The sequence below is a fragment of the Sapajus apella genome, unplaced genomic scaffold, assembly GCF_009761245.1.
Source record: "Sapajus apella isolate SASKATOON/1434 unplaced genomic scaffold, GSC_monkey_1.0 scaffold25, whole genome shotgun sequence".
Classification (NCBI taxonomy): Eukaryota; Metazoa; Chordata; class Mammalia; order Primates; family Cebidae; genus Sapajus; species Sapajus apella.
In genome coordinates this window covers 11,500,402-11,522,614 of record NW_022436965.1, presented here as the reverse complement: position 1 = coordinate 11,522,614, position 22,213 = coordinate 11,500,402, and the positions used below count along the sequence as shown (strand labels likewise).

At 39.1% G+C, this 22,213-nt stretch overlaps 1 protein-coding gene across 1 annotated transcript in view; it reads right to left on the bottom strand.

Moving 5' to 3' along the window:
- ABL2 (ABL proto-oncogene 2, non-receptor tyrosine kinase) overlaps positions 1-22,213 on the bottom strand; it is a 126,599-nt gene that overhangs the window by 22,317 nt on the left and 82,069 nt on the right. Inside the window, 3 exon segments of the mRNA XM_032291280.1 lie at positions 4,060-4,355; positions 8,847-9,017; positions 10,857-10,916. Coding sequence (XP_032147171.1) covers positions 4,060-4,355; positions 8,847-9,017; positions 10,857-10,916 — 527 coding nt within the window.

Here is a 22,213-nt window from a genome sequence, read left to right as displayed (position 1 = left end):
AAAAAAAAAAAAAAAAAAAAAAAAAAAAAAAAAAAAAAAAAAGTTAAATGATAATGACAAGGGCAAACAGAGAACTTCAGTTTAATCTTATTTAATCTGCCTTTCCTATTCTTCCTAAATTAGTCTTGGGGAAAAACTTCCAAGATATCTCTCTGGATCATCAAGCTCATTGGTCTTCAAATACATATATACATATGTTTTTTTTTTTGTAATTACATATACATTGTATACATATATGTGTTAATAAAAATTTACATATTTATACATGTATTTACATATATACAAATACTGTGTGTATATATGTAAATACAAAATACATACATATATATATATATATACACACACATATTTATTTATTTATTTATTTATTTTTTTGAGACAGAGTCTTACTGTGTTGCCCAGGCTGGAGTGCAGTGCGTGATCTCAGCTCACTGCAACCTCCACCTCCCAGTTCAAGTGATTCTCCTGCCTCAGCCTCTCAAGTACCTGGGATTACAGGTGTGCACCATCTTGCCTGGCTAATATTTTTCTTTGTATTTTTAGTAGAGACCAGGTTTCACCATGTTGGCCAGGCTGATCTCGACTCCCTAAACTCAAGTGATCTGCCCACCTCAGCCTTCCAAAGTGCTGGGGTTATAGGTGTGAGCTACTGCACCCAGCTGGCTTTCAAGTATTTTTAAGTCACAAGACTGTGGACTAAACTACAGAAGACAGGTAAAGAAGAGAGACCCTGACCAAAGTAGGCAAGCAAGGACTTGGCCTCTTATAAAAATTTACAAAATATCACCTCAGAATCTTGAAAGAACATAACTTGAAAACAACTGATTTAGATTTTTTTGGTAAGAGTATTCAAATATCTTATCATTTTAATTACGATGTGTGTTTGAGTGTCTAGGCCATTAAAGAAAGAGCCACGATTTACCGGTGGCCAGGCAAGGTGGCTCACGCCTGTAATCCCAGCACTTTGTGACACCAAGGCGGGCAGGTCACTTGAGGTCAGGAGTTGAGACCATGATGAAACTCTGCCTCTACTAAAACTTCGCTGGGTGTGGTGGTGCGTGCCTGTAGTCCCAGCTAATTGGAAGGCTGAGGTGGGAGGACTGCTTGAACCTGGGAATCAGAGATTGCAGTGAGCCGAGATCACACCACTGCATTCTAGCCTGGGTGTCAGAGCAAGACTCCGTCTCACAAAAAAAAAAAAAAAAAAGCCACAATTTGATTTCACAGAATTGTTTACAAAATAATTATGAATTTGCTAAGCAGTAAGAAGTATAAAGTAAGAGGGCATTCTCTGGCCTTCTCTCCCAAGGGAGATTGTTTCTTGTTTTTTGTTTTTTTTTTAGATGGAATCTTGCTCTGTCACAAGGCTGGAGTACAGTGGCCTAATCTTGGCTCACTGCAACCTCCACCTGCTGGGTTCAACCGATTCTTCTGCCTCAGCCTCCCAAGTAGCTGGGACCACAGGCATGTGCCACCATGCCTGGCTAATTTTTTTGTATTTTTAGTAGAGACGGCGTTTCACCATGTTGGCCAGGATGGTCTCGATCTCTTGACCTCGTGATCCACCCGCCTCGGCCTCCCAAAGTGCTGGGATTACGGGCGTGAGCCACCGCACCAGGTCTGTGTGTGTGTGTGTGTGTTTTTTTTTGTTTTTTTTGTTTTTTTTTTAATTTTTATTTATTTTTGAGAAATAAGAATCTCATTCAGTTGCCCAGCCTGGAGTGCAGTGACACAATAATGGCTCACTGCAGCCTTGACCTCCCAGGTTCAGGTGACCCTCCTGCTCAGTTGAGCAGCTAGGACCACAGATGTATGCCACCATGCCCAGCTAATTTTTAAAATTTTTGGGACAGATGAGGTTTCACTATGTTGCTCAGGTTGGTCTTGAACTCCTGGGCTCAAGTGATCTACCTACCTTGGCCTCCCAAAGTGCTGGGATTATAGGCATGAGCCACTACGACTAGCCTGTTGTTTTTTTTTCAAAGAAGCTTTTGTTTTAGTGTATACATGGAAGTATACAATTTATAAACAGAGAACTGAATCTTTACAGAGTAAACTTACCCATATAAACATCACCCACACCAAGAATTATAACATGATCAGCACCCCAGAAACCTCCCTTATGCTCTCCCAGCTATTTACCCTTGTAAAGATAGCCACTATGCTGACTTCTAACATCTTATATTAGTGTCTGCTTTTTTAATTAATTTTTTCTGAGACAGAGTCTTACTCTGTTGCCCAGGCTGGAGTGCAGTGGCACGATTTTGGTTCACTGCAACCTCCGCCTCCTAGATTCAAGCGATTCTCCTGCCTCAGCCTCCTGAGTAACTGGGGTTACAGGCATGTGCCACCATGCCTGGCTAACTTTTGTATTTTTAGTAGAGATGGGGTTTCACCATGTTGGCCAGGCTGGTCTCGAACTCCTGATCTCCAGTGATCTGCCCACCTCAGCCTCCCAAAGTGCTGGGATTACAGGCATGAGCCACTGTGCCCGGCCTCTGCTTCTGAACTATATATATACAAACAGAATCATACAATTTGCATTATGTCTGCTTTCTTCCACCCAACTTATAAATATTGCAATAAAATTCATCATTTTAAAGTATACAACTTAGTGGTTTTTTAGCTTATTCTCAAAGTTGTCCAACTATCACCACTATCTAACTCTAGAACATTCTCATCACCTCATACCTATTAGCAGTCATTTCCACCCCCCACATCTTCATCCCCTGGCTAATATTCATCCTTCAACTTTGTTGAAGTTGTTGAGTCAACTGAGACTCATCTACAGTAGGGGCCAGCAAACTCTTGGTAAAGGCCAGATAATAAATATTTTAGTCTGTGGCCACAGTGTGTCTATTAGAACTACTCAGCTCTGCCTAGTAACAGAAACCATAGAGAATACATGAACAAATGGGTGTGGCTGTATTCCAATAAAATATTATTTACAAAACAGCCGACAGTTGGAGCGCCATAGTTTTCCTGAGGGTGGTGTGAGTAGCAGTACTGTGTTCATTTCTGTTGCTGAATGAAATTGCATTTTATGAATATACCAAAATTTATTAATCCATTCTACTGTTGTTAGAACTTTGGGTGTTTCTAGTTTTTTGGCTATCACAAGCAATGCTGCTATGAACATCCCTGTACATGTCTTCTGGCACACATATGCACTCATTTCTATCAGGTAAATAACTAGAACTGCTGAGTCACTCCGACATCATTACATACCGGATTCTGTTCTGTTTGGTCAAGAGGAAACATACTATATATGGTGATGCAAAAGCAAAAGAAAACCAAAGATTTACTTATTTCCTACTTTGTAGTTAGTCATTAGGTTTTACAGGAATTACTTTATTTAATCCTTCAAAGTGAGATTTAATTAGAGACAGGGAAATTGAGGCTTATGTAAGGTCACAATCAGATCTGCCTGCTCTAAGGCCTGTGCTTCCCCCCAGGTTGCCTATCACATAGAGGAGAATGAAATAATTCAACCTAAATTTACTGCTCAACAGAAAAACAATGGACATAAGCTCATGCTCAGTAGTTTATAACCTATAAACACATTGTAACACATGCATTCTAACATGGTTGGTCTTCCCAATATACAAACTGTTCAATGACTGAATTATCTGTTTAAGTTAATATACATTAATGATCGACACCAGGCTCACAAGTCGAAATTCTTACTCTGTGAACTTTCTGGTAGATATCATTCTAATTTTCAATGATACATTGATAATTGGTAAATTCCATACCAGTGCATTGGGTATATATTTGTGTATTGATTATTAGAACAGTTAACTTACACAGCAGTTCCCTTCATTCTTCACCTTCAAATCTAGCTTATTTTTAAAATATTAATATAATACTGTTTTTACATTTCTATTACCATATCCTTTTGAAGACGGCAAGCTCTAACATGCCAAAAAGCCGAAACTCACGAAGCCAGTGAATATTTCATTTCACGTCAGACATAAAACCTGTATTTCACTTCAATCATGTTGAATATTTCACAGAGCAGTCAGTCCACACTTACAGGTGGTAACCAGTGAGTCTTACCTTGCCATCTGCAGTGGTATTGATCCTGTAGTGATACACACGCCCCTCGTACCTGAGCGAGATAGACAGCTGCCCAGGGCTACTCTCACTTTCTCGCACCAGGAAGCTGCCATTGATTAGACTGCTGAGCAGATACTCAGCTGCACTGCGTGACACAGGTCCATGGTACCAGGAGTGTTTTTCCAGGCTGTTCACTGGGGTGATGTAGTTGCTTGGCACCCAGCCCTGCCCATTCTTAGAACGAACTTCACTCCACTCGCCATTCTGGTTGTAACCAAGTACTCGTAGCTTTTCACCTAGCCATAAGGTCATCACAGGATGAAAGAAATGTTAAGCCTTTATTTCAACTGATGAGGTATATCATCAAACTTTAAACTGATTAAAAAATGAATCCAGAACTTTTATGCCAGAAATTTTTTTAAATAGTGAAAACAAACTTGGCTGTTCAGCATAACCTGATTGCTCTCTCTGCCTTTTAGCTTAACCACAGAAGCATGGTCAGAACTGGTTTTCTGGAATTTACTATAGGGTTTTAAAAGTTTATATACAACTTAAAAAATATTCTTAAGAAACTCTATGTATGGTAGACAGGTTACTAAAATGGCTGGAAAAGGACACAGTGCTCACTCTTCAAAAGAAGAAAATTCACTTTCCCTCAAAACAGTTTATCAAGGAATTTATCTTATATATGATCAATGTTAACAACAATCACGGATTAGGGATAAGATATGTGATATACAAAGTGACTTCTAAATTTCACTTGGCACCAAGGCAAGAAAACCACTGATGTAAAAAAAAACTTAAAAAATGAACAAACAAACAAAAAACACGAACTACAGAGCTTTCAGCAAGAAAACTGTTTAGTGGGATGAGGGAATGGGCAGTCAGGATTCCCAAAATACAATCCCTTCCAGAACTCAAGTTTAAAAATAGCTACAGTTTTCTTATTTCCTTCCTATTCCCCACAAAAAATGAATCACACTAAAATCAGCGTGTGGAATGGCAAGCTCACTCTGAAGCTGGAAACCAAAACCCAAGTCACTCAGTGTATCTTTGCTGTCAACTTCAATGTTCTGGATTTTTCTATTAAAATTGTGAACATTAAGTACAGACTTCAACACATAACTTGCCCTAATATTTGCAGCACAATTAGGTTCTTTGGCAAAATAGAGAAAGTGAAAGAGGTATCACTAGTGATAAGTAAATGTTAATCTAAAGATTCCTTGTAGTGCCTCAGGCTCTTATCTCTTAGAGATATGAGCCTTCCTATAGCATTCACATCTACTTCTTCAGTGTCAGAAAGCAGAAGGAAGCCAAATCAATCAAAAGCACATGGCCCGCAGTATCAGGCAAAGGTTTTTAGGAAAACTCAAAATAATTATTCTTGTAACCATCTGTCCTTTTTTAGCGGCCTTCAGAAATGTTTCCACAGAATAGCTTTCTACTAGATACCATACACCATCTCACCTTAGACACATGGATATGAGACAGTGAGAAAAAACATGAGTATATGTATATATACATACCTATGGGTACATAAAATATACATATTTACAGATATGAGTGTGTTTGGTGTAGTGGTGGATATAAGTGCATAAACACTTGCCAATCATATTTACAGGAAGTAAAAAAAAAAAAAAGAATCCTGCTAGAAAAACTGAAGAAAACCTGTTGCTCTGTAGCTTTTACTAGTCCACATGAACGAGAAACAAAGAATATAAATACTTTATATATCTATACACACACACACCCATACTTTTTAAAAAATACTCTTGCTTCCTCAAAAAGAAATGGTAACGACAGGCTATCATAATTAGGATACCGCCAAAGACCCCAGGATTTTTTGTTTGTTGTTCCTTTTATCTGTTATCAGGAAAATTTTTCTACCCTGGAAGTTTTGACTACCATGGAAAATAACAGGGGGATGACTAGTCAGGATTCAAACACTGGCCAAACTGGCAGAGGAATCCTAGGGACAACTTTTTTGTTTGTTTTGAGACAGGTCTCCCTCTATCACCAGGCGGCAGTGCAGTGGTGTGAATATAGCTCACTGCAACCTCAACCTCTCAGGCTCAAGGGATCCTCAGACCTCAGCTCCCCAAGTACCTGGGACTACAGGTGCATGCCACTGCACCTGGCTAATTTTAAATTTTTTTGTAGAGAACGGGGTCTCACTACAATGCTTTGGTTTTGCACTCCTGGGCTGAGGCAATCCTCCTGCCTCAACCTCCCAAAGTGCTGAGATTACAGGCATGAGCCACCGCACTCGGCTGGTAGAACTTAAAAAAAATTTTCAGGCAAAACAGCATTTTCAATAAAAAACTAAAGGGTTGCTCTATTTTTAAAATATATTTTCTTGTCTTTTAAAATAATAAAATAGCTTTAGCATGACATCATTTTATATAGTGAGAACCTGATACAAAAATTTGGCATTTTGTGAATTTTAAGAGAAACCACTGTTGGCCGTAAGATAAAGGCCAGTCTTTGAGTTGCACACGGGTGGTTCCTGTAACTGATAACTAAAGAATCAACAGACTTTCTTTATCAGTGTTTCCTTGATGACTGGGCTATCTTGAAAAATAACAGAAAAACGTACCTAGGAAAGAATTTGAGTCATCACTTTTACAAGTTTGAATAATCAGTAAAGGTAAAATCAAGTATATTGTAGTTGAAAGTGACTACTACACAGTATAAAATTTCTGGCCCAGCGGAGTGGTACATGCCTGTAATCCCAGCACTTTGGGAGGCTGAGGCAGGCAGATCACGAGGTCAGGAGTTTGAGACCAGCCTGACCAACATGGTGAAACCCCATCTCTACTAAAAGTACAAAAATCAGCCAGGCATGGTGGCGCACACCTGTAATCCCAGCTACTCAGGAGGCTGAGGCAGGGGAACCACTTGAACCCAGGAGGTGGAGGTTGCATGCTGAGATCATGCCACTGCATTCCAGCCTGGGTGACAGAGAAAGACTCCAGTTCAAAAAAAATTTTTTTTTCTTTGACATCTTTTGTTCTATCCTCAAACTTTGTGTAAAATTTTCCTTCAACTGCATAAACATAACCCCACACACATAACATATTATCATCATGCTGTCCCCAAAACTATCCAACAGCTATAAGACTGACACTAGGAGATGATACACTTTTACTTTTATTTCTGTCCTATATACAATTTGCCAGCACATGCAACTATCATGAAAGTTAGACTCACTCTACACCTATTTTTTTAAGAGACGGCGTCTCACTCTGTCGCCCAAAAGACCAATAATGATATACATGATAAATTACATCAAATGATATTTATCCCAGTGTGCTAAAATTATTTTTTTTTTACTGTCTTTAAGTCTTAAAAGGATTTTTTCTCATAGGTCTACTTTAGACAGTATAGACAAATAATTTAATCATCCCATAGTGTATCCACTGTATTTGTGGTTTGTAAGATTTTTTCTTTTAAGATGGAGTCTCACTCTGTCACCAGGCTGGAGTGCGGTGGCATGATCTTGGCTCACTGCAACCTCCACCTCCCGGATTCAAGCAATTCTCCTGCCTCAGCCTCCCGAGTAGCTGGGACTATAGGCGCATACCACCATGCCTGGCTAATTTCTTTTTTATTTTAGTAGAAATGGGGTTTTACCATGTTGCGCAGGCTGGTCTCGAACACCTGAGCTCAGCCAATCCACCTGTCTTGGCCTCCCAAAGTGCTAGGATTATAGGCGCGAGCCACCACGCCTGGCCACACCTATTCTAACTGAACTATGGCTAAGATGAGCCATGTTGCCAGACCTCAGCGCTACTCAGAATGTTATCTGTGGACTTGACTGCCTATCTGAGGACTGTTCATTCATTACTAGTCCACAGTGAGATTAATAACTTGCACCCAAATATAAACCAACTACATCACTAAGCACACTATTTATTATTTAGTTCTGCTAATAGTTTTACCTTTTGAGGCAAAACTTTCTGCCTGAAGGTAGTAGCCCAGTGTTACACATTCTGGCATAAGCGTCTTACCTTGTTGTGGACCATTTCTGAATAGCACTGGCCTAGACAACATATATGTCTGTGTTTACATAGGTCAGTGAAAGGAATGGTAGGAATGGTTTCTTTGTTTTTTTTGATTTCTGTTATAGTAATATTCTCAGAAGAGTAGTAGTTTATTTCCATGGTAAAATCTTATAAAAGGGAATATTAAGAACATGACCAAATAAAGCAACCATTATTGATATTGTGTGTGTGTGCGCGCGCGCGTGTACGCACGCGCGTGCACACACAAGGGCAAAAAGAATAACTTTTTGAGAAAGAAGTAAGATTATGGGGACATTCTCCTTGTGTACATGAATTGGATTGCTAGTCTGCCTAAGCTTATTCTTGCCTTTTGAACCTATAAAAACCACTTCCGGGGAAAAAAATGTATTTCAAGATTTTTTTTTTTTTTCTTGAGACAGTCTCACTCTGTCACCCAGGTTGGTGTGCAGTGGTGCAATCTCGGCTCACTGCAACCTCTGCCTCCTAGGTTCAAGTGATTCTCATGCCTCAGCCTCCCAAGTAGCTGGGACTACAGGTGTGTATTACCACACCTGACTAATTTTCTCCATATTTTTAGTGGAGACGGGGTTTTGCCATGTTGGCCAGACTGGTCTCGAATTCCTGACCTGAGGTGAACTGCCTGCCTCAGCCTCCCAAAGTGCTGAGATTACAGATGTGAGCCACCACGCCTGGCCAGGCCCCTTTATCTCTTAACTATTAATGAAAACTTAAAAGTGAGAGGATGTTACATAGAGGCCTCACCTTTAGTGATGCTGAGTGTGTTATCACCACTTGCTACAAAATCATAAAGTGCAACGAAAAGATTGGGGTCACTCTCAGTGGCTCCTAGCAAGTTCTCCTTGGAGCTCCACCTGATAGCCTCATTTAGTGCCTGGGGTTCAACATCACAACCGTAGGGACGATGCAAAGCTTCTGAAAGACATAACAAGGAAAGGGAAATCACGGTGAGTTCAACAGTGAAACATTTGTTTGAATTCAGTACATACACAGTATTTCAGCTGCTGGCTCCGGAGTAGGAAAGAACTGTACAGTGTACGGTGTTATGAAGAATAAGCAAATAGGCACTGTGTCTCCTGAGCATGAGGAAGCAATTTACTTGTTGAAAATAAGGTAGTCAGAGAAAAAAACCCCACAAAATCAGGGTTTGGCTGTGATTTATATGCACTCACCAAAATCAGACAAAAACTAATAGGAAATGCAGTTTTCTCAAAATAGAAAAAAGAATCCCAAAGAGAAATCGTTACTAGCTTTATAAAACATATAGGATATTTTGTTATAGTGGTGGTTGTAGTTTTAAGGAAGAAATGATTGTAAGTTTCTTCCAAGTCCACCCAAACTACCCTCGTTCCCTTTCTCTCTCCACAGAAAACAAACTATAGAAAAGACAACAGGGGTTATTTTTCAGAATTAGGTAATAACGTATAGAACCAGGCCCTCTATTTAAGTATAGAAATAATTATTTTAAAAGTGCTTTTAGAAAACCAGTCCTAAAATGATCTGCAAAACAAAAGAAACACGTCTTAGCATTCCAAAACACCTTTAAGTTAACACGCACAATAATAGCTTGCAATTGTTCCTTATTTGAATGACTTTTTCTTTTTTTTTTTTTTTTTTTTTTTTTGAGGCAGAGTCTTACTCATCGCCCAGGCTGGAATGTAATGGTGCGATCTCGGCTCACTGCAACCTCTGCCTCCAGGGTTCAAGCGATTCTTCTGCCTCAGCCTCTTAAGTAGCTGTGATTATAGGCACCTGCCATCATGCCTGGCTGATTTTTTTTTTTTTTTTTTTTTTTGGTAGAGATGGTGTTTCACTATGTTGGCCAGGCTGGTCTTGAACTCCTGACCTCAGGTGATCTGCCTGCCTCCCACAGTGCTGAGGATTACAGGAGTGAGAGCCACCCTGTTCGGTCTGAATGACTTTTTAAAACTCTCTTTTGTTTTCCTGGGCAGTAAATTTTTGTAAATATCACTAACTTAATTGAAGAGCCTAGAAAATATTACTATCATCAGGCATTTATTGAGTTTCTACTCAAAGTTGTCCAAGCCTCTTAAGACCTGTTTTTTTCCTCAAGGCTTTACAGTTTCTAAATTGATTCACAGTACACACTACAGGTGATCCCCATACCATCTTAGTTAAAGATCACCTGCTTCTCACAGCCCAGCTCTATTATACAAAAAACACACTGTTCTTCCAGTATCAATTTTCTTGATCAGACTATTTTTAGTGCCGGTCTACAAAGGCAAACTATCCAACTATCTATGTCACATAACTACACTTTTAAGTCTCTCTTCCTCCACTTTTTTTTTTTTTTTTTTTTAGATGAAGTTTTGTTCTTCTTGCCCAGGCTAGAGTGCAATGGCGTGATCTCAGCTCATTGAAACCTCTGCCTCCCAAGTTCAACAATTCTCCTGCCTCAGCCTCCCAAGTAGCTGGGATTACAGGTGCCCGCCACCATGCCCAGCTAATTTTTTTGTATTTTTAGTAGAGATGGGGTTTCACCATTGGCCAGGCTGGTCTCGAACTCCTGATCTCAGGTGATCCACCCGCTTTGGCCTCCCAAAGTGCTGGGATTACAGGTGTGAGGCATTGTGCCCAGCCGAGTTATTTTTAATATAAAAATGGTTTTATCATGTATGAAAGAAAAAAAAAATCTTGAATTTGTGGCTCTGGTTATTTTCAAATCCATTCCCTGTTCTCCAGCTCTACTGCCAATGCCTTAGTTCAAATCCCCAACATCTCAACATCTCTCACCTGGACTGCCTCCAGTCTTGTCTCCCTCAAATCCATCCTCCACACAGCTGGCAAAGTGATCTATTTAAGACAAAAATTTGACCACGTCACTTTTCTTAAGCTTCTTCAATAGTTTAACATCAAGCTAAAGTCTCCTTATCATGGTCTTCAAAGGCCTTTCATGATCAGGTCTCTACCTACTTTTCCAGCTTCGCCTCTCCCCACTCCATACCGCAGACTGTAAACTTTAACATACACCACGCTGCTGCCCACCTGTGCCCTTGGTTCACACAGTCCAGACTAACGGGAATGGGTTCTCACCCCACTTTTCTTTTCTTTTTTTCAATAAGATGGGGTTTCACCATGCTGGTTAGGCTGGTCTTCAACTCTTGACTTCAAGATCCACCCACCTGGGCCTCCCAACTGGTAGAATTACAGGCGTGAGCCACTGCGCCCAGCCCTCATTTTTCTTCTGACTGGCTGATTTCTACTTGTAATACTCAGCTCCAATATATAGTAGTCCCCTTTATCCATGAGGAATATGTTCCAAGACCTCCAGTGGATGCTTAAAATCATGACAGTATCAAACACACTATATACTATGTTTTTCCTATACATACATAACCATGATATGGTTTAATTTATAAATTAGGCTAAGAGATTAACAACAATAAAAAAATTACAAGAATATACTGTAATAAAACTTATGTGAATGTGGTATCTTTTTCCCTCAAAATATCTTACTACTTTCAGACCCAGGAAGAGTGCCGGTAACTGAAACTGCATAAAGCAAAACCGTGGATAACGGGGGCTACTGCACCTCCCCTTTGTGCTCTCAAAAGCATCACAGTTGCTGCATTAATACTCTATCTTCATCTCTATATTCATAATACATTCTACCATTCTACGTATGTTTGTTTCTGAAACTTCACAACATGCTCCTTATATCTGGAATGGTATTCTTTTCCTACCCAGAGTTACATACTATGTGTTGAATAACTGTTAGCTAAACAAATGACCAAATTACACAAACATAAGTGACAGGAAAAAAGATGTATCTATCTTTTTTTTGGGGGGGAGGGGGTATGGAGTCTTACTCTGCCATGAGGCTGGAGTGCAGTGCGCAATCTTGGCTCACTGCAATCCTCCGCCTCCCAGGTTCAAGCAATTCCCCTGCTTCAGCCTCCCGAGTAGGTGGGACTACAGGCACCTGCCACCATGCCTGGCTAATTTTCGTATTTTTAGTAGAGACAGGGTCTCATCATGCTGGCCAGGATGGTCTCGATCTCTTGACTTCGTGATCTGACCACCTCAGCCTCCCAAAGTGCTGGGATTACAGGCATGAGCCACCACACCCAGGCTCTTAATCTTAAAATCATGTTAAACAATGTTTAAAAATTGGCTTCCGCTGGGCGCGGTGGCTCATGCCTGTGATCCCAGCACTTTGGGAGAGTGAGGCACGTGGATTACCTGAGGTCAGGAGTTGGAGACCAGCCTGGCCAACATAGTGAAACTCCATCTCTATTAAAAATACAAAAATTAGCCGGGCATGGTGGTGCGTGCCTATAATCCCAGCTACTCAGGAGGCTGAGGCAGAAGAATCTCTTGAGCCGGGGAGATGGAGGTTGCCGTGAGCCAAGATCGCACCACTGCATTCCAACCTGGGCAACAGGGCGAGACCCTGCCTGAAAAAAAAAACAAAAAACAAAAAACAAAATGGCTTCTTAATTGTCTACATAATATACACACAGGTTGGCTCTGTAATTCCCCAGTTTCAGAGTTTCATATTCCCTTCTTCTCTCGAAAAGTATATTTAAAATTCCAGTTAATTCAATTTTGTTTTCCATTAATATTATGATAAACTTAAAGAAATGTTCTGACATCCTGAAAAGTTAAAGTAGACACATTGTTCCTTATTTAAATGCAGAATTATAGTGAATGGGAACAGCTGTATTCTACACCAAGACAGACAATTTGGGATGACCAAATTAACAAAAATCCTTATTATAAAAAGCATTCTTCAAACTTGTCGCATTAAAAAAAAAAAACAAAAAAAAAACTAGCACTGTGGGAGGCCGAGGCGGGTGGATCACGAGGTCAAGAGATCGAGACCATCCTGGTCAACATGGTGAAACCCCGTCCCTACTAAAAATACAAAAAATCAGCTGGGCATGGTGGCGCGTGCCTGTAATCCCAGCTACTCAGGAGGCTGGGGCAGGAGAATTGCCTGAACCCAGGAGGCGGAGGTTGCGGTGAGCCGAGATCGTGCCATTGCACTCCAGCCTGGGTAACAAGAGCAAAACTCTGTCTCAAAAAAAAAAAAAAAAAAAAAAAACTGGTTGCATATACCATATGTGTCTTTATTCTAATGAAAAAATTGTCTACTCTAGCATGATTTCCACTAAGCTGCAAATGCCAATCCTTTATTAAAATGAAAACAATGCCAAAAAGTACAGAAAATATCCATATTTGTTGACACTGGTAACACTATGTTTAATGATTATCCAACAATTTATTTCATTCTTTGCAGTACAGGAAAAATTCCCCTTGCTTGAAATTATAAGAGGAACAAAAACTCAACAGTTTTAAAAAGAACTTTGGTACTGTCAATGACCAAGTTAGAAACAGCAATAGGCAGACACTGAAGCCAACTCTTAACCCCTATCAGGACAAAACCAGCAAATGTCACATATTTATACCTTATTTTGTGAAACTCAGTATATTAAATTTAAAAGTTGGCCAGGCGCAGTGGCTCACACCTGTAATTCCAGCACTTTGGGAGGCCGAGGCGGGCAGATCACCTGAGGTTGGGAGTTCAAGACCAGCCTGGCCAATATGTAAAAGCCCGTCATCATTAAAAAAAATAATACTAAATTAATTAATTTTAAAGTTTACAAAACAATAATTTGATCACCTGAGGGTGAAGACAGTGATGCAATATTGAGCAGCTTCCTGGGCTCACACTACCAGGAGCTGGCCAAGAACTGGATTCCCACAGTGGGCATAAGGGGCTCTGTGGGCACTGTGGGGTTGGTGTAGGTCACTGACTGGAGGCCGATTTTAGACTGGGTGCCTTACATCAACACCAAGTTTAAGAAGGACAATTAATTAAACTGACACCGCCACGAACTCCTCTGGTGCCTGGTGGTGCCAGCTCCTCCCATCTCAGCACCTACTGTATCTGGAACAGCCCAAGCTTTCAGGATGGACACTGAGGGAATCCACAGTGCAACTTAAGATTTCTTACATTTCTGAAAACAGCTGGGGTGTTTTAAGTACACAGCATTAAACCTCTATGAAACCTGCCCCCTGCCTGGATATTCATCATGCTGATAACTCAGTTACTTTGACTACACCCGGATAGCTTGAATGACCCAGGGGATCTCTTTTCAAGCTCAAAAATGTTGCTAGTTTAGGAGAGTTTTCCAATGGCTGTATCGCCATGATGCCCAGGCTTGTCTCGAACTCCTGAGCTCAAGCAATCCACCTGCCCCGGCCTCCCGAAATGCTGGGATTACAAGCATGAGCCACCACGCCCAGCCTGTTTAATTATTTTAAATGTTTACTGGGGAAAAGAAATCCCTAGTAATTTGAATGAATACCACATGCAAGGCACTGTACTGGGTTGAGAAATTAGCAATTAGTGATTAGAAATCACCAATAATGCCATTTGGACTGAAATACAAAACTACTATCCATCCTCCCTGCCAAATTTGTTTTTCTCAGAATTCCCCATTTCAGTTAATGGCAATTCCATCTTTTCAGGTGTTGAGGCCAAAAACCATGGAATCCTTTATGGCTCCTTGCTCTCACATATAATTCCAATCCACTCAGAAATTCTACTGGCATTGCCTTCAAAAATACATCCAGAATCTAACCACTTCTCATTCAACACCACCTTGTTACTACCATTACCCCATGACATTTCACCAAACGTTACCTTCTCAGTATAGCATTCTCCAACTATTCCATTTTAAAGTACATCTTTTCCTGATAACACTCTCACATCCCCCACTGACGCTTTTCCTGATTTATCTCCATAGCTCTTATTATCACCAAACATATTGTATAATTTACTTATTTGTTATATTAATGTATCTAAGTCTCCCTGCTAAAATGTTATTTTAGGAAAACAAGGAATTTTGTCTGTTTTGTTCTCTAAACAGTGACTCCAGAACAGTGCCTATATATAAGCGGCTCTCAATAAGGTTTGTTGAATGACTGAATTATGTATACATCTTTACTCACAGAGGACAGAATATAAAACAAAACTCCAGAGTCAGGCAAGTTTTTGGACTTCAAATGAGATAAGCATTTAAATTGGATGAACACAGGCTGGGCACAGTAGCTCATTCCTATAATCTCAGCACTTCGAGAAGCCCAAGGCAGGAGGATTGCCTGAGGCCAGGAGTTCAAGACCAGCCTGGGCAGTATCATGAGACTTCATGATTATAAAAAATGTAAAAACAGCCAGGGATAGTGGCTCACGCCTGTAATCCTAGCACTTTGGGAGGCTGAGGCAGGTGGATCACCTGAGGTCAGGAGTTCGAGACCAGCCTGGCCAACATTGCAAAACCCTGTCTCTGCTAAAAATAGAAAAAATAGCTGGCTGTGGTGGTAGGTGTCTGTAATCCCAGCTACTCAGGAGGCTGAGGCAGGAGAACTGCTTGAACCTGAGAGGCGGAGATTGCAGTGAGCTGAGATCAGAGCACTGCACTCCAAGCTGGGTGACAGAGCAAGACTGTCTCGGAAAAAATAAAAAAATAAAAATAAGCTGGGTATAGTAGCACACAACTGTAGTCCCAGCTACCCAGGAGGCTGAGGTAGGAGGGTTGCCTGAGTCTGGTAGGTCAAGGATGCAGTGAGCTGAGATCACACCATTGCACTCCAGTCCAGGCAACAGAGCCAAACTCTATCTTTAAAAAAAAAAAAAAAAAAAAATTAGATCAATAGCAATTCTGCACTGATGACAGCAGAGTGATGGACTGTCAATATGCAAGGACATGTCTATAATAAGGGGGAACTCTGAACCCAAAAGAGGACTTTTAGTTGTAGACAAGTCAACTTCCTAAAAATTTCTTATCTAACAAAAGGAGAAAACAGAATGAGATAGATCCACAGCACAATTTTATGTAAAGTTAAAAGATACATACAGGTCAAATAATATCGTATTTCTGAAATATAAAAAGTAATAACTATAGGATAAAAGTAATTTTTGAGGCCAAAGTACTAAAACAACCACAACTTGGAAAACAATCCTTTTTATTCCCCATTCCCCTTCTTCCCATCTCTGGTTTTACAGTCCTTTTGGTTGAGTCAAAAGATCTTATTTCCTTTCTTTCTTCTTTCTTCCCACTCCTCTTTTGTTCTCAAAGAACTCAGGGTCAATTTCCTGCACAATCTGTCTGCACAGGATATCCACTTAAACACCATTCTACCCAGTAGCACCAAACAAAAGGAAAACTTTTTCAAAGAGAAAAACATCCTAACATTTTTCTGAAGCTAAGAACGAACATACTTTGAATAATAAAGAGTAAAGCAACTAAATGAGGTGGAACAAGCTAAGGGATAAAGGCAAAAACAAAAGAAAACAAAAGCCTGTGGGAAGAGCAAGTAAATGTCAGTGTTCCCCAGCAGCTCTGGTCTATGTCACTTTCCTCACTGATTAAGACAGACGTGTCTGGATGATTCAGAGGTTCTGTACAAGCCCAAACGCAAGTGTGTGGGCTGGGAATGGTTTATTTTTGAACAAAATGAAATGACTACTATAAATTTGGTAACTTTGATATCAAGTTAACTAATCTTCCATTATTCACTGTTAGAGAGGTAGATCAGAAACTTAAGATGGGACAAGACTGAATTTCACTTATGTAAAGAATGTAGGTAACAGAAACACATTATCACAATTAAGAAAAGACCATTATTTTTTTCTATTGCTACATTTGCAGGCTACAACAAAAATAAAGCAAAACAGAATAGCTGCTTGTACAAAATAAATTATCATGATTAAACAAGTTAAAACCACAAATAATAAAACTCAAATTGAGAAAATTCCTAAGCTTAATGTTTAATTTTATTAAAAACACTTTTCACTAATTGGTCATTCAATAACTTTTATCAGTTTACTTAGAAATGTGTCAGGTAGTAATTGGAGAAATTAATACTAAAAATTGTCAGTTTAAGCATTTTCAAGTATTTTACAAACATTTATCTTGCCAAAATTCTACTTTATCTGACTGTACATTCTCTAAGAACCTAATAAGTTTTAATAACTTCTTTTAAAAATTATATAAGGTAGGTAAATTATTCAACAGTTTTCAGTCTAGCATAAGTTCGTCACATCAAGCCATCTATATCTTACTATTACAGAATATTACATACTATTCATACATTCTTCCATTCAGTATTTACTGAGATCCTACCATGAGATATTCCCCTAAGAAAGCACATAAACCTTCACTGACCAAGAATGAAGACAAAAACAGTAGATAAGATTAATTTTTTAAAATCTTCATTCACACTTGATTAATGTGGTCATCAAGCCTCCTCCAAACTATCAACTCTGAACCATACCTGTCAAGTCGGGTAGAGCAGATTCTGAGGTCTCAGTACACAGACAGCAAAGTGAAGTGTCCTGATCCCTGCCATAATTATTAGGTGGAAGGAGAACTGTCCCAAGGACCATACCTCTTCCCAGAAGCACAAAAGTTAAACTGTTCTGTGTAAAGAGGAAGTCTTAGAATTCCATTCTCTGACAAGCAATACCACATGACATTTACTCATGTACTCAGTGGCCAGAGGGAACCAATAAAATGGTGAACATTCACAATTCCCAAAGTGGGTGGAGACAGGCCTAAAGGAAAATTTCTGGCAATCAGCAAAAGACTGAATCAGAATGGAGTTACTTCAAAATCTCTGGGAATACTTTTAAAATATAAATAAGTTTAAAAAAATCAACATACATATGTATAACAAATAGCCTAATAATAAAATAATGTAGGGATTAATATATGTCTATTTTATAAGGAGGTGATGAGGTGAGATTACAGAGAAAAGTTTCCTTGGAGAAAACCTGTTTACAGTAAAACATGAAATACACTTTTAAAAGAAGGGAAACGCCTAACAAGACTCATCTTTTACATCACTGAAATAATTCAAGAAACCACAAAGCCAAAGTCAAAGAAATAGCTGTCATCCGATTCATAAGCACAGAAGCCAAGAAATAACTGCCTTTACTAACGATTTGTCTCTATAGCTTAATAAAGGTTAAAAACATGGCAATATGGTGTTGAAAACTTTTGACTTAAAAGTTTTTAAGGCAAAAAGCCTAGTCTTTGTTAATAAACAGGAATAAAGTTAAAGAAAATTTAAAAACCTGAAAATGATAGCACTTTATGAGAAACGAGTAAAACCTACAAATAATAGATGACTTTAATGAATGATCTACAAAAACAATATTAAAGAGTGTTTGTAACTGTGTATCTGAGAACACTCATTCACTCATTATATATTTATTAAGCACCTGCGATGTACCAGCCCCTATTCTAGGTCAATGAAAGTAACAGGGTAAAATAATAGGATGGCAGAACTGAAACAGCCTTAGATAAAATTGAAAAATAAAATGGTAACTTAACCTTATTAAAGAAAGAGTGACTTTAATGTAATTATTAACTATTTAAAAAGAACAAAGCCTATGTTTTCAATGAAATTATCCTTTATAAAGGCAGTACTTTCAACATCAAGGGGCAAATAGTTAGATGACTAAAGGTTACCACAAATATGACAAGGAATTTCAAATACCAGATTGAATACCTCATTCTCTGGATTATAGAAAAAAATGTATGGGAAAGGATCTTCGTCATCCACATTCTATCCATATGTCAGCTCTGTACCATTTGATTTACTATTTCATCAATAAATCTTCTACTTAAATTATGAATAATTAGTAGTTACATTTTCAATTACTTATATCATAATTTAGAATAAAGAGGAGATAAATGGATAAACAAAATGTGGTATATACATATAATGAAATATTATTTAGTCATCAAAAGAATGAAATTTTGATGTATGCTACAATGTAAATGGGCCTCAAAAATATGATGCCAAGTGAAATAAGCCAGACACATCAAGGTAAATATTGTGTAATTCTACTTACATGAAATATTTAGAATTTTTCTAGTTCTGGAAGTCTAGTTCTGCAAATGAATGGCTGTACAACATTATGAATATATTTAATCCTACTGAACTGTACATCTAGAAATAGTTAAAGTAGTAAATTCTATGATGTATGCTTTGTCACAATTAAAAATTAAAATTACTAAGCTCTCCAAAGGCCTTTTGTTTGTGTTATATTTATCAGTATTTACTATATTTAAAATTATACCTGAAAGTTTTTTTACTGAGAAATTTGAATATCTATTAATTATAAAATAACAATAAACCCATTATGTTAATAGCATATTTTTACCTAAAAATAACTACTTTTCAAAAGAGAATTAAGTAGATAAGAGTAGCAATTCAGTTTCTGAAAATCTCTTTAATAGGTTGAGGTGGAAAAGTACATTACTTTAAAGAATGTGACAAACTAAGGCCAGAAGCAAAAGAAGAATCTAAGCAAAGACAGGGGTGAGGAGGGGCATTCTCAGGAGAGAAAATGTAGCAAGTGCAATGCAAAAACCGTGAGGCAGGTCAGTAGACAGTGACTGGCCAGATCAAGTGCTTAGGGATTTAGGATTCTATTCCAAGTACAACAGAAAGCCAGTGAACAGTTTTAAGCAGGATGGCCATATGGTCTGATTTCTTTCTTTTTTTTTTCTTGAGGTGGGGGTCTCACTCTGTTGCCAGGGCTGGTACACAGTGTTGTGATCTCGGCTCACTGCAACCTCAGCCTCCCAGGTTCAAGCGGTTCTCCTGCCTCAGTCACCTGAGTAGCTGGGATCACAAGGTGTGCACCACCATGCCTGGCTAACGTTTGTACTTTCAGGAAAGACAGGGTTTTGCCATGTTGGCCAGGCTGCTGATTTCCATTTTTTAAAAGACCATTATTACATGGAAAAAAAAAAAATGATTGAGAACGAAATAAGAAGCAGAAAACTATGCAGTAGTTCAGGAATGGGATCATACGTCTTAGAACTCGCTTTGATTTTATAGATCCACGTGACTTGTTCTGTTATGAATGCATGCTACTCTAGTCCTTCAATGAGGCCATCGTGCATTTTTACCATTTTGCCTATAGGCACTTTTTCTGCAGTTTTAACAATGCCATCTTCATTGTCACTATTACCACAATCACCTTGATTCAGAACCATTCTGGCTATTTCACCACTGGTCAATGAATGAACTACTGGAGCCTCATTAATGATGTTAAAACCTTCTTTGACATACACTTCTTGCAACTTAATGACAGAATCTGAATGTGTATTTTTGCACATGTAAAGACAATTTTTTTCTCATCTGACCTATGGAATCCTTCGAACTCACCACCCTGTTCTTCATCATCACTGAGGGGGAGGGGAAAAGGGAGCCCTGGCACAGTGGCTCACACCTATAATCCCGGAACTTTGGGAGGCCAAGGTGGGCGGATCACGAGGTCAGGAGTTCGAGACCAGCCTGACCAACATCGTGAAACGCCATCTCTACTAAAAATATAAAAACTAGCCACAGGCATGGTGGTATGTGCCTGTAATCCCAGCTGCAGTGGAAGCTGAGGCAGAATTGCTTGAACCCAGGAGGCAGACGTTTCAGTGAGCCAAGATCGCACCACTGCACTCCAGCCTGGGCGACACAGTGAGACTCGGTCTCAAAACAAACAAACAAACATGTATAGAAACACAATTTTGACTCCATCAAAAAACAAGAGAAAGAGAGAAAAAAAGAGAAAACATTACGCCAAATGAAAAAAGCCAAAAGTAATACGTATTGTGTGCTTCCATTTAGATTAAATGTCTAGAATAGGTAAATCCATACAGACAGAAAGTGGTAGCCTAGAGTTGGGGTGGAGAGAGGAATAGAGTGACTCCTAATGGCTCTAGGATTTCTTTGTAGGATGATGATAATGTTCTAAGATTAGACTGTGCTGATGATTGAAGAACTCTGAGAATATACTAAAACCCATTGATTTCTACACTTTAAATGGGTGAATTTTATAATATGTGGATTATATCTCTATAAAGCAACAAAAACATTATATTATATGTGAGAAAAGTATATACAGTGCATGATTCCTTCCATATAAAATGTCCAGAAAGAGCAAATATATAAAGACACAAGGCAGATAACTGGTTTTCTGGGACCAGTGGAAGGAATGCTGACTGACTACAAACGAATACAAGCAACCTTTCAGGTGACATAAATGTTCTAAAACTGGATTGTACTGGATTGTACAACATGTACATTGACTAAAATATCATTCAATTACACACGTTTTCTGTTTCTGAGATGGAGTCTCTATCACCCAAGCTAGAGTGCAGCGGCGTAATCTCAGCTCACTATAGTCTCTGCCTCCTGGGGTCAGGCAATTCTCCTGCCTGTAGCTAGACTACAGGTGCCCACCACCATGCTCAGCTAGTTTTCATATTTTTAGTAGAAACAGAGTTTCACCATATTGGCCAGGCTGGTCTTAAACTCCTGACTTCAGGTTTCCAAACCTGCCTCAGTCTCCCAAAGTGCTGGGATTACAGGCATGAGCCACTGCGCCCGAAAACTATACATGTTTTAAAACAGGGTAAACTTTATGAAATGGGAGTTATAACTCAATAAAACTATTTTTTTTAAAAGCATAAAAGGTAAAAAGAAGAGAAAAACCAGACTTTCGCACTGCAAAAGAATATATAAATTACTCTCCAAGTCAATAGCATGAAAATAACCTAATTAAATAATGGGCAAAAAATTATCTTCATCTAAAAGGAGGACATAGGAATGACAAATAAGATTTCAACATCAGCAGCCATTAAGAAAATATAAATTAAGGCCGGGCGCGGTGGCTCACACCTGTAATCCTAGCACTTTGGGAGGCTGAGGTGGGTGGATCACCTGAGGTCAGGAATTCAAGAAAATATAAATTAAAACCACAATCAGGGCTGGGTGCAGTGGCTCATGCCTGTAATCCCAGCATTTTGGGAGCCCGAGGCAGTTGGATCACGAAGTCAAGAGTTCAAGACCAGCCTGACTAACATGGTGAAACCGTTTGCCTACTAAAAATGCAAAAAAATTAGTCAGGTGTGGTGGAACACACCTGCAATCCCAGCTACTCAGGAGACTGAGGCAGGGGAATTGCTTGAACCAGGGAAGTGGAGGTTGCAGTAAACCAAGATCACACCAGCCTGGGTGACAGAGTGAGACTCTTGTCTCAAAAAAAAAAAAAAAAAAAAAAAAAA